Genomic DNA, 14559 nt, shown 5'->3' on the forward strand with positions numbered 1-14559 from the left:
TACATCAGACAGTTGCTCTAATGGCTAATAGAAACATCAGCCTCCAGATGATTTTCAGGAAGCATTTACATGAGTATGAGTTTGTGAAAAAGTCCAGGTTCTTCACTCTGAGACAACAAAGACAACAAAGCTTGACTTTGTATTTTCACTTCATCTTTTTTCCGTTGAGGTTGTTGGTCTCTGTCATGCTCAAATAGAGCAGAGATTTTGGGTTGAGCCTCGATGCAAAGTAAACACAGGCACTGCAAAGGGGAGTGATTTTATTCAACCTGCACAGACTGAGCAAATAAAAACAGGGATACATTTCCAGAATGACCCTGATCATAGATTTAAGGAATCAGTCCAGGTTTGACTGGTCAACTTATGGTGATTTTACTGCTTTTCTAAAGATAAAATAGTAAATTGTTGTAAAAACATTGAACTATTTTTACAAATCTAATTAGAATGATCTAGTTTATTATTGATCCACCTGATTTTTAAAGATACGTATCTAACTGAAGATGATCAAATTCAACCTAGACTCATTAAAACTGTGGAATCTCCTTTACGTTCAGCACCAATAGGAAACTCAGAAGCACATTTCAACATCACTATCTGTCCAGATGTTTTCATAGAGCTGAAGCTGCACAGTATTTATACTTTGTATGCAAGATTGTTGTAGACAAAATATAACGCGCTGGCGCCGAACTTCAGTAAACTGCGGGCCTTTTGGGCCCAAATAACGAATTTATGCTGAAACAAAACAGTTGCAGTGAAACTATTTCATCAGCCAAACAAAGTAGGGAAAGTAGGCGATAGGAAAGCACTACCACTCTGCAGCAGTTTCACAGAAGCAGAAAGCGAAAGTGGAAGTGTGCAGCAGAACGTCACTCCGCTCACCAAGGGCTTATAAATAAAGGCTCCCAGACGAGCCGCGTCACAACCACCCGGCGCACGAGCTCACAGGAAGTCATCCCGGGACGGACAAAAAGGGACGAAAAACATGAAGAAGTTTTTGGGCAAGAAAAAGGTGGCAAGAATGAACAGCACCAAGCCTTTAATGGAGAACAACGACTATGACGGTGAGTGAGAGCTGGTATCATTTCTAACGACGCCTTTTCATAACACCGTGAAAAGCTACTGTTGACTATCAAGTTAGACTCGTTGTACTAAAAAATGTATTTAAGAACAGCAAGAAAGGCACACGCGCTTCAACTGTGTTTATTTTCCAAATTGAATGTTAAATATTCGTTTAAAAAAATAAATAAATTGTCATGTAATGTGATTGAATCGAAGCGACCTGAAAATACAAAATATATAATATCTGCATTGTTTCCCTGGCGCCACGCTATTTAGCATGTCGTGACGTAAAAGAATATTTTTGCCTTATCAGTTCAAAACTATGCATTTCATCATTGTTCTGTAAACAGACATGGCGATAGGAAGGATCTTGTCAGATAGTGGGGGGTGAATGGCGGTGAGAAAGACTCAGTCCGACAGTCCGACAATCTGGCAGCGCAGTTGAGCGGAAAGCTGGGGGTCAGCACTGGCAAAACTAAACCGAACCGAACCAGGACGCTGAGGCGCAGGTGACATTAAATACTCGGGAGGGAACGAGACTCTCCTGGGAGCAATCAAGGGGGAAGACGGGACAAGAGGGAGAAAACAGAAACTCAAAAGGAACACAGAAAATCATAGAACATGACAGAGCTTCTGTTGCAGCACTCTACAGAAACTTAGATTAACAACTAATTCATAGAGAATCTGATTAGCCCTAAAGCTCAGCTGATATTTTATGACTTTCTTCAATCCTTTGGTAATAACTTGGGTCAACATGATCTTACTGCGCAAATGTAGACATATATATTAAGATTATTGTGGTACAAATATGTCTTTTGCATTCCTTGTTGATTTCATACTTCTATCATGTTCAAAATACATGAATAATAATAAATTATCTGCCGCCGCCGATTTATCGTTGTCGATTTCTTAATTTTGGGAGATCTGTGATCGACTGATTTTTACATGTTGATTTTCACATAAGTTGATCTTATCCACCAGTCTTGTCTAGCTTCGTAAATGTGTAAGAATCTGCCGCTGTCGTCTCTGGTGAGAAAGGTTTAATTGACAGATTTATGACTGCACATTTACAAATGACAACAGTGACCCTACCAACTCAACAACTTTTTTGCTATATTGAGCAACAATTCAGTCAAAAAACGTGGTATCAGCCAAAATCGGAATCGAGAGATCAAAAGATCAGTTGTCGGTGATTGTTTGGGTTTTCGATGCACCCAAACAATATATAAAATATTCCCCTGTCTTATCATCTGAGAGAGTCGAAGAACTGAGCAGAAAGAATGGGCATGGGTTAACATGTCCTCAGTGTTTAAGGCACACCTTTTTGTCCTCGAAACGATTTGTTTGCTCTTTAGCTGAATCTCAGTTCTAACTTTTAACATATTAAAAAAACACACAGAAAAACACACATTTAAACCCTGATTAATGGACAAAAGTGTTATGCTAAAAGGTGAAAGTACAAAGGATAAATGTGACATGTAATGAAAAGGTTTTGAAATGAATTAAAAACATAACTTTTGTTAAAACTTAACAATAGAGTAAACTATTGACATCCACTGTTTAATGTACATTTGCAAACAGGAGGAGATGAGGGTTTGTTATTCATGCTGATGTAACCGGATCCGATCTGCGTTGTGCTGGTTTTAAATGATCAGGCCGTGGTTCACCTTTAAAAGGGTTTATTCCGACAAGAATAACAAATAGGAAATAGCCGTGTTACAGGCTGCCCGCTCCAAGCCCTACATAAACAAAAGTACATAACAGAAATTCATTTAATAAATCTATAAATAAAACTGGATGTATTTAGATACAAAATAAATAGAACACACCTCTCCCACAGGGCAACATGACAAAAGGGTAGGGTCTAAGGGACGCAAACATTTTAAAGACAATACCACAGAGGAAGAAACAAAAGGGGAGGGGCTTCCGTTCTTAAAGTAACACAGTTAAAACAATAACAGAGATTTTCAGTCAGGTAGGAACCCATACAAATAACCAAAGAAAAACATTTTGAGTAATTATAACAACATATAAATTCAACCAGGTTACACTGAGTGGTGATGAAATTCCTATTGCATGATGAACAATAATTCTACTTTATCTGACTGATGTGATAAGAAAACATTGACACACATTGACAAACATTTTTTAGTCAGAAGATCAGATTTCTCCAAATCAAATTAGAATAAAAGCCTGACCTGATTGAAAAAAATGTCATTTTTGGATTCAGTGGATTCATGAAAAAAAAAAAAACCACACACAAAAAACAGACAAATTCCCAAATATATGTTTTTGCAACTCAATGCTCTCTGTTTCATACCGTACAGTCATGACATAGTGACAGTTAAAACCTGCTAGTCTTGAATGACTGGGATATACTCAGAACCATTCCACAGAAAATGTTGTTTATAATACTATAAATATTTTCAGATGTTAAAATGAGACAAATTCAAAAAGAATGAGAGAGAGAGCTGTTATGCTGACGATAATTGTCACATTTTAAGAATCTTTTTCTGAACTTTTAGGCCCTGTATCTGCAACACGACAGCTCTCGCAGGAGCTTCGTCCAGTGTGTTCTGATGACACTTTAGGCAGTGAGCAGCGAACTCAGAGTTCCAAGCAAGTGAGCTTCCCAGAACTTCCATCAGACCTGGGAAAACATCTGGATCAGCATCTGGAAGCAGTAGACGAAATAATCAAAAATAATCACGTCACATCTGGAGATGACTTCCTCTGCCAGATTCGTACTCACATTGATGCTCTGCTCCAGAACATCACCACCACCAAGAGCTGTGTAATCCTGACCAACTGGATCTCACAGAGGTGCGTATTCATGTGCTCATACACTGTAAAAAACAATCTGTGCCTCAAGATGAGTGGGGAAGGGAATAAACAAATCTAGCAGCGATAAAGAATGACCTAAATACAGAAGAACCAACTAACCCGGTGACATATAACATACAGAGACAGAAAACAAAGAATGACTAATGACAAACAAACAAATGATCTAAATGCAAATAACGAATACTTAAAACAACATGGGATCCTGACACTCCTTTTATCCACAGGCTAAATATATTTCTCCCAGCACAAAGAGTCTTTGTTTAATCTGGAATATAAAACCTTGTGCTTCAATTTCTGAGTTGACAAGAGTTTCAAGTAAATAATAATAGAAAAAAAAATCAGGAAACAACTTCAAAAATTAATAAATCTACCTATTGTTGAGAAAAAAACTTTCTAAAATATTTCAAAATCTTATATTGCATTAATGTTTTCCCACTTTTTGTTTTGACAACAATGTGAATCACTTCTTATGTTCTTTTTTTTTCTTTTGTCCCAGGAATTTTTTGAACACAAATAAGCGACCGAGTATGGATCACATAGCTGACTGTCCCGAAAAGGCAATATTTCACAGTTACAACTTCATGGAGATTAATATTCCTCTGTATGTTAATAAACAAAGATCCGATCTAAAGATCAATGTAGTACTTTAGAAAGAACAGACTGGGGCTTAATTCAAATGTTCACTGTGACTTTACACAGTGAACAGCCAGGCGTCCATCTTTATAGTTTTTCTATAGAACTAGGAAATTTTCGACAGTGAAAATAAATCCATGGTTAAAGGTGGTTAAAGGAGAGTTTCCAAACATGTTCTACTTTTTCTAGGACCACCCTAGAGCATTTGTTTGCTATCAGGCGAATGGGAAAGACAAATTGAATCTGACAACAAATGAAATAGTTGAAGATTAGGAACTAGCACATCATGTCTTGTTTATTTGATCATGCTGGTTTTGTAAACCTGCCTGTCAATAAAACTATTTGCAGAAGTAATTGTAAGGTTTCCTTTTTACCATTGTCTCTCCTGGTTCAGCCCATGTTAAATAGCAGGTTTATCACGCAGGCCTTCAGAGACTGCATGTGAATGTAAAAAGGTGTGTCGACTCGACACGGGTTTACATGCCTGCATGAGATCCTGACCTGATAGTTGTGAAATAACTCAGTATAGCGATGATTATGTGAACGTATAGATACTTTCAATAAATTATTTGTGAATCACTTTTTATTTTTGCGTAAATGTATTTCCCAAGCTTTTTTAGATATACACATGTTGCATCCCCGTTGTTTTGATTCTTTCATAGGAAGGATCAGCTTGATCACTCCGAGCTTGGTCTACTGGATGAACGGGAATTAAAAACAGAGGACAAACTGCTGGAGATAGTAAAGGTAGGAATCAATCAGCGAAATGTTACTTGCGCACACACGTACATGCCCACACACACACACAAAATGATCTTTACACTGTATCAAAACCTCATAATCACCAGAGTGGAAGTGGAAGCTTCTATTGGTCACTTAGTCTCATGATTGTGTACGTCTGCAGGTGGAAGTCATAGATTCCCTGAGAAAAATCCTGGATGCTGATCGAACACAGATGGATTACAGCGAGGAGGCCTACGCTCAGCTTTATGTGGACGTTATTCAGGTAAGACAAGCCTGGGTATTTAAGTGTATGTAGTTGTATTTAGCTGTTGCAATACTTGTCTTTTGGTAGCATGATTACTGTACCTTGTAAAACTATTCATGCTACAGTGAACTTTTTCCAATTTATCTTACATTAATTAATAAAACCTTGTCAAACCTTAATTAATAATGGGTCTTTCTTTTTCTCTCTTTCTCTTCAGTGTACTAATGCCATGCCCAAATTAGTACAGAAGAGATTACTGAGTAATAAGGTGAAAAAGGTTTGCTTTCAAGAGCTGCAGAGTTTTGTGGAAAGGTGAGATGTTTTGAATTTTAAAACAGATTGTTAATTTAATGGCATCTAGAAATAAAACTGTTTGCCTCAGAAACCATATCCTATAAATTTACACTGAAATCAGAATGGCGCTACTATCATTTGAAAATCGAGTGAATTGTCAATGCTGCATAATTTTTTTTTTTTTGTTGTAGGTACAACACAGAGCAAGAGGAGATACTCTGTAAAAAAGCTGAAGCATGGAGGGGAAAGCCAGAAAGCATACACTTCCTGAAGACTCTGAGAACATGTAAAGAGCTACGGTGGGTGTTTCAAGATTGTTTTTTTCTTTTTTTCTGTTTGACTGTCAAACTAAACATTTTTTTCCTGTTGTGTGACAGCTAAAACTACTGAAAATTATTTCTATTTACAAAATTCCAAATATAACACTCTGCCTCTAATAATTTGGAATGAGGTCATGGCTCCATAACCTCATATGGTTAAGTCACTCTATTTCAGTTGAAAATTGTCATTTTGAGGCTACCCACCCTCAAAGTGACTCAAGTAAGAGAAGATGTTACTGATTTATTGATTTAAAATGATGTCATCACACAGATAAAACATAAAGCTTAGTGTAAAGTTTTTAAAAAGTAAAATGAAAAACAAAGACAAATGAACACGAGTTACTAATTAAGGCAAAATAAAGACTTTTCCAAATATGTTTTACTCAATATAAAGCTTATTAAATACAGTACATAGTATATATGCATGGTAGGGCAGGGTAAAGTGACAAAATATAAGAATTCCTGTTTCTTTTTTTGCTGTTTTTTGACCTTCAAACATCTCAGCAGCTTTAGCAGATAGAAACTAACATCAGAACAAGAAAACTTCAAACAAGACTTCTCATTTTAACCTAAACTGTAGCTGTGTGTCTGCTGCACTTTTGGTTGAAACTTGTGTGTTCTTCTTTTAGAGAAGTTACTCACAGTCTGGTAATGTAACCAGACAGTTTACTCAAGTAAGAATAAAGATACTTTCATAATAATATTCGTCAAGTAAAACTAAAAAGTACATGAGTTTCTGATGCAGTGGACAAAATCATCCAAGACATAAGAGAGGAAAAGTTCAAGCTCAGGCACAAATGGGTCTTTCAAATGAACTTTGACCCTCAGCAAGCTGCCATATTAGTGGCTAAAGCACAAATGGAAAAGCCCCGATCTGAATTCTTGGAAAGATGTACAATTGTTCTGGTATTCAGCAATTACAAATGAGTTTAGTTATCTTAACTGGGCTAATAAAATGACAAGCTTAATGTGATTTTAATGATGGAGTGTGAAAAAATTAAACAATAAATGTACGAATTGGCCAAAGTGCATTAGTCTGTATAAGAAAAGGGGGATGCCCTGATTTTGAGATGACTTATTTTGCTTGGTTTCAGGCAGCACATCCGGGCTGAAGGAAGCGTTAAAGCAGGCTCTGTTGACAAAACAAAGAAAATACTTCAAAAGTTGGAGGCTCGCACTCTGGAGCTTATAAAGAAAATTGCAACCGAACTTGCTGAGGTACCAGTTTGCAGTGACTACATTTATTTTACATGAAAACAAAATGGGAGCACAGAAAACATTCTGTAACTATTTTACATTTAAAACGCATTTTTTTGCCCTGTAGAGCTGTCTGAAGGATTACTTCAGATCTCCCAGCAAGCCAAGTGGGAGGTCTTTACTCCACCAGCCTGGTGAAAGACACTGTGAGCTGTTTGACTCCTTGCGGCATCAGTTTCCCAAGCTGCCTTATGCTGTGGATGAACAAATGGTAAGACCATCTTTTTGTGAAGTTCCTCCTGATGAAAAAAGTACATTATTGCTAATTGCTTATTATTTATGTCATTTACACTAAAAAATCAATCAGTTTTTAATAGATTTGTGTCTGAATGTTTGGTAAAATGCTTCTCTCCCTCTGCCCGCCCCAGATGGTGATGAATGAGGTTTATAAGGTTGTTGCTGACTCTTACCTCAACCATCTCCTCCTAAAAAGTCAGCTTGTACTGAAAAGCAATGGAGTTCTGATGTTGGTAAAGCAGTCAAGGAGGATGCCGATGAGCTTCATGCCACCATCTCAGATCTGGTGAGTCCACCATTTCAGGACGTCACTGCAGACAGCGATGTCTCAGTCTGATCATATATTCCTCACGTGTACAATTTGTACCAGGCTCCTGGTGTCCAGCAGTGGAATCACCTGCTACTACTGATCCACGAGGTGTTAAACTGCAAGGACCTCTCCTCAGTCAAGCTCACCATTGCATTGAAACAAGAAGACATTGGGAAGCAGAGGTAAACCGGTTTCTGATTGTACTAGTTTAGCGTTCAATATTCGATTAATTCTTTATTTTCAATATATGTAAACAATGCCAACAATCTTTGAGTTTACTGAAGCTCTAGTTCCCAGTTCAGAAACACTTGGTGATTGTTAGGTCATAGAGGTCATCTCTGTCTGAAACCTTTTCAGTTCCAGTCCTTCATTCAACCATCTGTAAAGGGACATACTGTGGTAAATTCACTTTTTGCAAAATACCGTACTGCCATTTGTATCTCTACTGGCTCTATAAACCGCCCCAGCACAAAAAAATCCCCCATTCATTATAAGGCAAAAATTCATTACTTTTTTACTCGTCTGACCTACAGTTAAACCTCAGACTCGCTCTTTGACACATCGACATGAGTGAAAGTCCATCTCACCTCCAGATAAATCTCCACAGCCGAACTGCTCGTCTTTCCAGCCATTCCTACCAAACAGCAGAATATCTGCATTAAATCTGAATCCCTCTCTCATGTTCCATCAAAAATAGACAGAAACTTGGCACTCATGACTGATGATCATTTGAGCTTTAAAGGCGGTGTCTCGCTGCATTCCTATTGACTGTGTAATTTTGCAACTTGACATTTTGAAAATAAATTTGTTTAATGGAAACGCACAAATTTGGAAAAACTGATCAAAAGTTTTGGAAACGCTACTTTCGCATCACACGAGTCACATGATCAACAACCGAATGTCGCCACTGATGTAAAGCAAAAGGAAGAAGAAGACGACAGAAGAATCACGGCGCTGCCTGATTTTTAATGATCTCACAAACAAACGTATTTGCGTGTGATATTAATCGCTTTTAGTTCAGTGGAAACACCTCAATTGTTTTTTCAACATTGGCAGAATATCGAGAAAGTTTTGAACACATTTGTAATGGAAAACCAGTTTGTATGTCACTGCTGACCTGGTTTTACTTTTACTGTTCACAGTGAGGACATGGAGTTCATACCCAAACTGCTGAAGTGGAAGGGTCTTTCAGAAGGTCAAATCACAGAAGTTCTGGATGCTTTACCTGGAGGTTCACCCAAACCCAAGTCTAAACCCTCATATTTGCGTTCCTGTTGTTTCTCCTGCTTCTGCTGCAGCTGAACTGCAAGCAGCTGCACAAACCTGACACATGTAAAGTTTGTAAACGTGTCGATAAAACACATTACGTTAAGACCAAACCACATCTACTCTAAATCGCTTTCATTCAGGTGTGAATTTTTCAACAAAGAAAAAAAAGGTCCTCTGTAAAAATGCGAACTTTCAAAGACTGCTTCCTGCACCTTTATCATAACTGAGCCATGCATTCTCAGGTTGTGTTTTGGGGTTGGTTTTGTTTTTGTCTGACTCAATATTCTTCAGCTTGTGTGTGATATGTAGCGGTCTGTCTTAACTCCAGGTTCTTCATTTAGGAATCGGCATTCTGTGTTTTGTCGTCTCTTTTGTTGCAGTGAGTTTTTCCGCTCGCTCCGTTTTGTGCTTTTCTTTACACGATCTGCTTCAGAATGTGTTTCAGAAACAGCAACAAGCTTTTTGATGTTGATAGTTTACTGTCAAATAGCCCTGGTTTCGTCATGCATTACATTTTGTTTGTGATGATTCATATGAATTGAGGTACCAAGGAGTTTCTAGAATATTCAGAAGAGTTTAACAATAATATGGTACAGGCAAACTCCTTCCCTTACTGATCATATGTTTTGTTTTGGGTTTTTTTTTCGGTTTTTTTTTTTTTTTTTTAAACTGTTTTGATAACTTTTGTATGCTACATTTGCTGTTGTTTCGTTTTGTTTTTGTTTTCCTTTTTAGCAGAACGAGACACTGTTATTTCAAGAACTGCTGTGAATTGAACTCATGCTGACAAACGCTTGGTTTGTGTTGTTATCCCAAATATATAGATGTGGACGAATTAGTTGCCACTCCTGGTAAAGGTGTTTGAAAGGCCATATAAGTATAGATGACTCAGGTCTGTTTCTAGGCACTCTGCTGGACAAGGACTCAGGTTTAGTTAACCTTCACTCAAATTTGAGTAATTTGGACTTAAGTTCTATCGAGAAATCCTCTATAGAACTGTGTGTGTTTTGTTCTCTAGAAAATAGTGATACTAGAATATTGAGTTTGTTGGTGCATCCCAAAGTTTTCCTTTTAGCTTTCTGTTAGAGGGTACGACTCATCCCTGTGACACAAGATTTTATTTTCTGTTAACCAAATAAACAGATTTTCAACATAAATAAGTACACTTTTTTTTTTTTACTCACCTGAGCTCTAAACTAAGAGGATAAATTTGCACCCACTGCAGCAGTTATACAGCTGTATACTGTAGGATGTAGGCATTTTGTTAGTATTCAGGTCTATTTTAGGATTGTTCATGTGTCGCCCAGTTAAAATCTTACCTGTAATAGGTAACTCTCTTGAGGTCTTCACCAGATAATTGGTTCTGGAAGGCAGCGGCTAGAGGAGCCAGGGTCAAAGTGCAGTCCCACCATCAACAAAACGACTTGTAATTTTTTTCTGCACATGATATTTCATGAGGCTTCAGACTGTCATGTTCATATTGGGTAGTTATGCACCGAGAAGCATCATCTCTGTTCTTAGCACTTTTTTGACATTGAAAAATTATTGGTCGATATCCTCTTTGATCAAACCTATAAAACAAATAAATATGGATTTATGCTCAATGAAAATCTCAAGAGCTATCTAGTGCAGGCAAGATTTACATTTTTAAACCTTTTAACCAAACCTCACGTAGAAGAAAATCTTGAACTATCCCTTTGTAATGCAGTAGCTCATGTATGCTTGTGTGTCACTTCCTGTGTTTGGTAACAGTAGACATCTCTCTAGTCTGTCGCTGAGTGTCTGAAGTCCAGCTGTGCGTAATCAGTTAACTTTTTTTGTCTTTTTTAACTTTTGTCTTTTTAAAAACTCTTCATGAAGTGACATTCAGAAGCCAGTTTGAATTCAGACACATTGTATGTTCAGAATTGTACTTACAAATATAGCTGATTTGATTGGGTTGAGTGAGGTGTTAATCAGCTCTAATAGGTTACTGGGTGTTTCAGTACAAGAAAAAAATGGTTGCATTATTCTATTGTAAGAAAAATGTTAATGACAACTAATGAGGGTATACAGGAGGGGTTATTGTGCCGTTTATGTCCATTGTTTTCTGCTACAGCTTGACTTATGGCACCCTGCAGGGCTCTGTCCTTGGACTATGTTCTTTTGCGGTCCTCGGACACCTTCGTTCATTCATGGGTGACTAACTGGTTTTTGTGTGTGTTTGTGCGACATTAGTTGGTTTTGGTGTTAGGTGACCTGCACATTCCCCACCGGTGCAACACGTTGCCAGCCAAGTTCAAGAACTGCTGGTCCCGGGGAAGATCCAGCACATCTCTGCACAGGCAACCTTTGCACCAAGGAGAGCTACGACTACCTGAAAACTCTCGCTGGCGATGTCCACATTGTGCGGGGAGACTTTGACGAGGTCTATACTCCTTATTAAGATCCACCGTAATCATTACACCATTCAGTGGAAAAGTATTTTAAGCTGAAAAATAAATAGCATGTTGAGAAAGAGGAACAATATTTCCAGCTGTGGTCACCGCTAGCTAAAACATTAGTTGCACTAACCTCAATCACTTATCAATATTAGTTCTACTATCACTAAAGTGCTACACCAACATTGGAAGTGGAAGCTAACAGTAATTTGTGAAAGGGTGGTGCGCTAAATGTTTTCAAAGTTAGCAAAGAAACGCTAAAGTGCTAAATGGAAAATTAGTTCTGCTATTAGCATATTAGTAGAAGTGTCCTCACCACTGAATATGTCAAGAGGTTCCCTGTGCCTGGCTAAAGTCCATCCTTCGAAAGATATATACATATTCCTACTTATTGTGATTTTCTGATAAGCCATAAAAGGAAATGCTTGGCTTTTTATTGTTATTAATATTTTCATAAAATTTGATCCTATTCGAACTGGACTCAGAGTTTCCATAAAGATTAGTTTTTCAGACAAACCAGAAGTTATCAATTTCATTTGGATCTGGGAAATTCTAAGCGATCACTGCACTTGGTTCAAAATCCGTCTGTCATAGTTTGAATCTGACAAACTTCTCTGTCCCTGCACTACAAGAGAATCCCCACAGCATTATACTGCCATCACCATGTTCACTGAGGATATTGAGTTCAGGGTAATTTAAAACTCTTCTTTTTTATGTAACGTTCTCTCTGAAACCTCTGATGCTTTAACAGCAAGACAGAATTTATTCTGAAATTGAATTGCACACAAATAAATACTATTTTCTAATAAGGTGATTCCTAATTTAGGTGTACCAGACTAATGTTTTTATTAATTTAAAAAAAAAGTCTTTCCCCTCGACATTATATGCCACTTAGTGTTAGTCTGTCTTACAACATTACAATAAAACATAGTGAGAGTTTTTGTTAAAGAGCCAAAATGCTAAAAAGGGTAGGGATTCTTTTGCCAGGAAGTGTACCAATCCACTAAATACCAGGAGCTCTTCACTCTAGATTCAGGGTTTTCTCTCTGGTTAAAGCAGATCACTCCAGCTAATGCATTCACTAAAACCAAAACTCCTTCTGCCCTCCTCTCAGAACCTAACTACCCCAGAGCAGAAGGTGGTGACAGTGGGCAGTTCAAGATCGGCCTCATCCACGGCCACCAGGTCATCCCTTGGGGCGACATGGCCAGCCTGGCGCTGCTCCAGAGACAGCTGGATGTCGACATCCTTATCTCAGGACACACACACAAGTTCGAGGCTTTCGAGAACGAAAACAAGTTTTACATCAACCCCGGCTCTGCTACCGGGGCCTACAACGCACTGGAAAGGTAGCTGGACATAGCCCCACCTTCAAGGTGCAGTTCCTCTTTGGAGCTGCAGCTTCCTTCCTTCAGACTAGCCAGCAGCAGTTAGCAAAAACCTGGTGGAACTGAGCTAAACTCATTATAGGAGCTTCTCAGAGCAATGCTGGTAAAAACGCTGTTAAAGGGTTAATAGAGGACCTGAAAGTGGAGCTTTAAAGAGACAGACTCAATTTCAAGGCATTAGATTACAAAATAATAAAATATATGGGACTTTTATTTTTAACAACTGAAGGTAACTTTAGTGCTATAACATTGTACTCTGTGCCTGAAAAACACATACCGGTAATACTGCCACTTTAAATATTTAGATCTAGAAAATTGTGATATTGGAAAATTTGATTCTGGAAAAGTCTGGAACTTTTGAATGGAAAACAATAGGAAACCTTGTATTTACCTGTTTTCTTTTTTCTTCAGTTCTTTCTTAATCCTTTATTCTCTTGTCACATTGTATATTTTGTGCTCTTTGTTCCAGAAACATTATCCCCTCCTTTGTACTAATGGACATCCAAGCGTCTACAGTGGTGACGTATGTTTATCAGCTGATCGGAGACGACGTTAAGGTGGAGAGAATTGAGTATAAGAAGTCCTAAAGGACGTTTGGGAGAAGGAGGAACGGCAGAAGTTAGGTTAATGAGGCTCAGCGTCATGTTTCATTCCTGTCCACCAGGGGGCAGCAGCTCCCTCAGTTCACCACAGTGTTAATGCTGTAGCAAAACTGTTCATAAACTTAACTCTAAAATGCTTGTGTATTATATTTTTTATAAGTCATCTGCATTAACTTGTAAGTGAGCTGTCATTAGAGGATACAATAATGTTGCATGTTTTGCTATGAAAAATGAATTTGGTGACTTTTTTTGGTGATTTTTATTTTCACCCTTATTAAATCCTGTCCATGTGCTCAACACACCTTTAGCTTTCTGTGATCTGCCTATTCATTCACTTCCACAATAAATATGAGATTTCCCTCCATGCGTTTCCCAAGCAATGCTTTGTTTGCAATTTGTCGTCAAATCTTGTGTTTATCATTGGAATGAAAAACATTATTTCTGGACTTCAAAGGATTTATTTGAAGCTTTCTTTTCTGGGATTGAATAATTTGACAAGTTAGGATTTTTAAATGTTATATTAGGGGTGCATAAGTGTATTGCTTGATTTATTTGGAGACATATAAAAAGTATAAAATGCAAGTCTTATCCCGAGCAAGAAAAACAAACACAAAAAACTAGCAATAAATAATTATTATTTTAGGATGGACAAAACTTCTCTTAAGTCATCCTGTTCATTTTTATGTGACACTATTTATACAAAAACACATTTAGCAATAAAAGTAGTGGGAAGAAGACAAAACTAATTTACTTTCATGCCATGTTCATACACAATGACAAATTTTACTAGATGATGAATTGTTACAGAAAATATTATTTTGAGGCTATTTTCAAGTAATATAATAAGTGCATAAAGTACAAGTTAGTTCCATCAAAGACTAATAAACTAAGTACACAACACTCCAAAATAAAACACAAAACCAAAAAACAATAAATAA

At 37.6% G+C, this 14559-nt stretch overlaps 1 protein-coding gene and 1 pseudogene across 1 annotated transcript; both read left to right on the plus strand.

The window, feature by feature from the left end:
- Positions 1–908: 908 nt before the first annotated feature.
- Positions 909–9841, plus strand: LOC129377407 (uncharacterized). The gene is made up of 11 exons (XM_055057316.1): positions 909–1061; positions 3585–3882; positions 5199–5283; positions 5441–5542; positions 5742–5836; positions 6010–6117; positions 7233–7356; positions 7463–7606; positions 7764–7918; positions 8003–8124; positions 9085–9841. The coding sequence occupies exons 1-10, from the start codon at positions 983–985 to the stop codon at positions 8040–8042; spliced, it is 1230 nt and encodes a 409-aa protein (XP_054913291.1). The 5' UTR covers positions 909–982; the 3' UTR covers positions 8043–8124; positions 9085–9841.
- A 1476-nt stretch (positions 9842–11317) lies between these two features.
- On the plus strand, positions 11318–13923 carry LOC129377237 (vacuolar protein sorting-associated protein 29-like; annotated as a pseudogene).
- Positions 13924–14559: the final 636 nt, after the last annotated feature.

This window comes from Poeciliopsis prolifica, unplaced genomic scaffold, assembly GCF_027474105.1.
Source record: "Poeciliopsis prolifica strain line A6 unplaced genomic scaffold, Auburn_PproV2 SCAFFOLD047, whole genome shotgun sequence".
Lineage (NCBI taxonomy): Eukaryota > Metazoa > Chordata > Actinopteri > Cyprinodontiformes > Poeciliidae > Poeciliopsis > Poeciliopsis prolifica.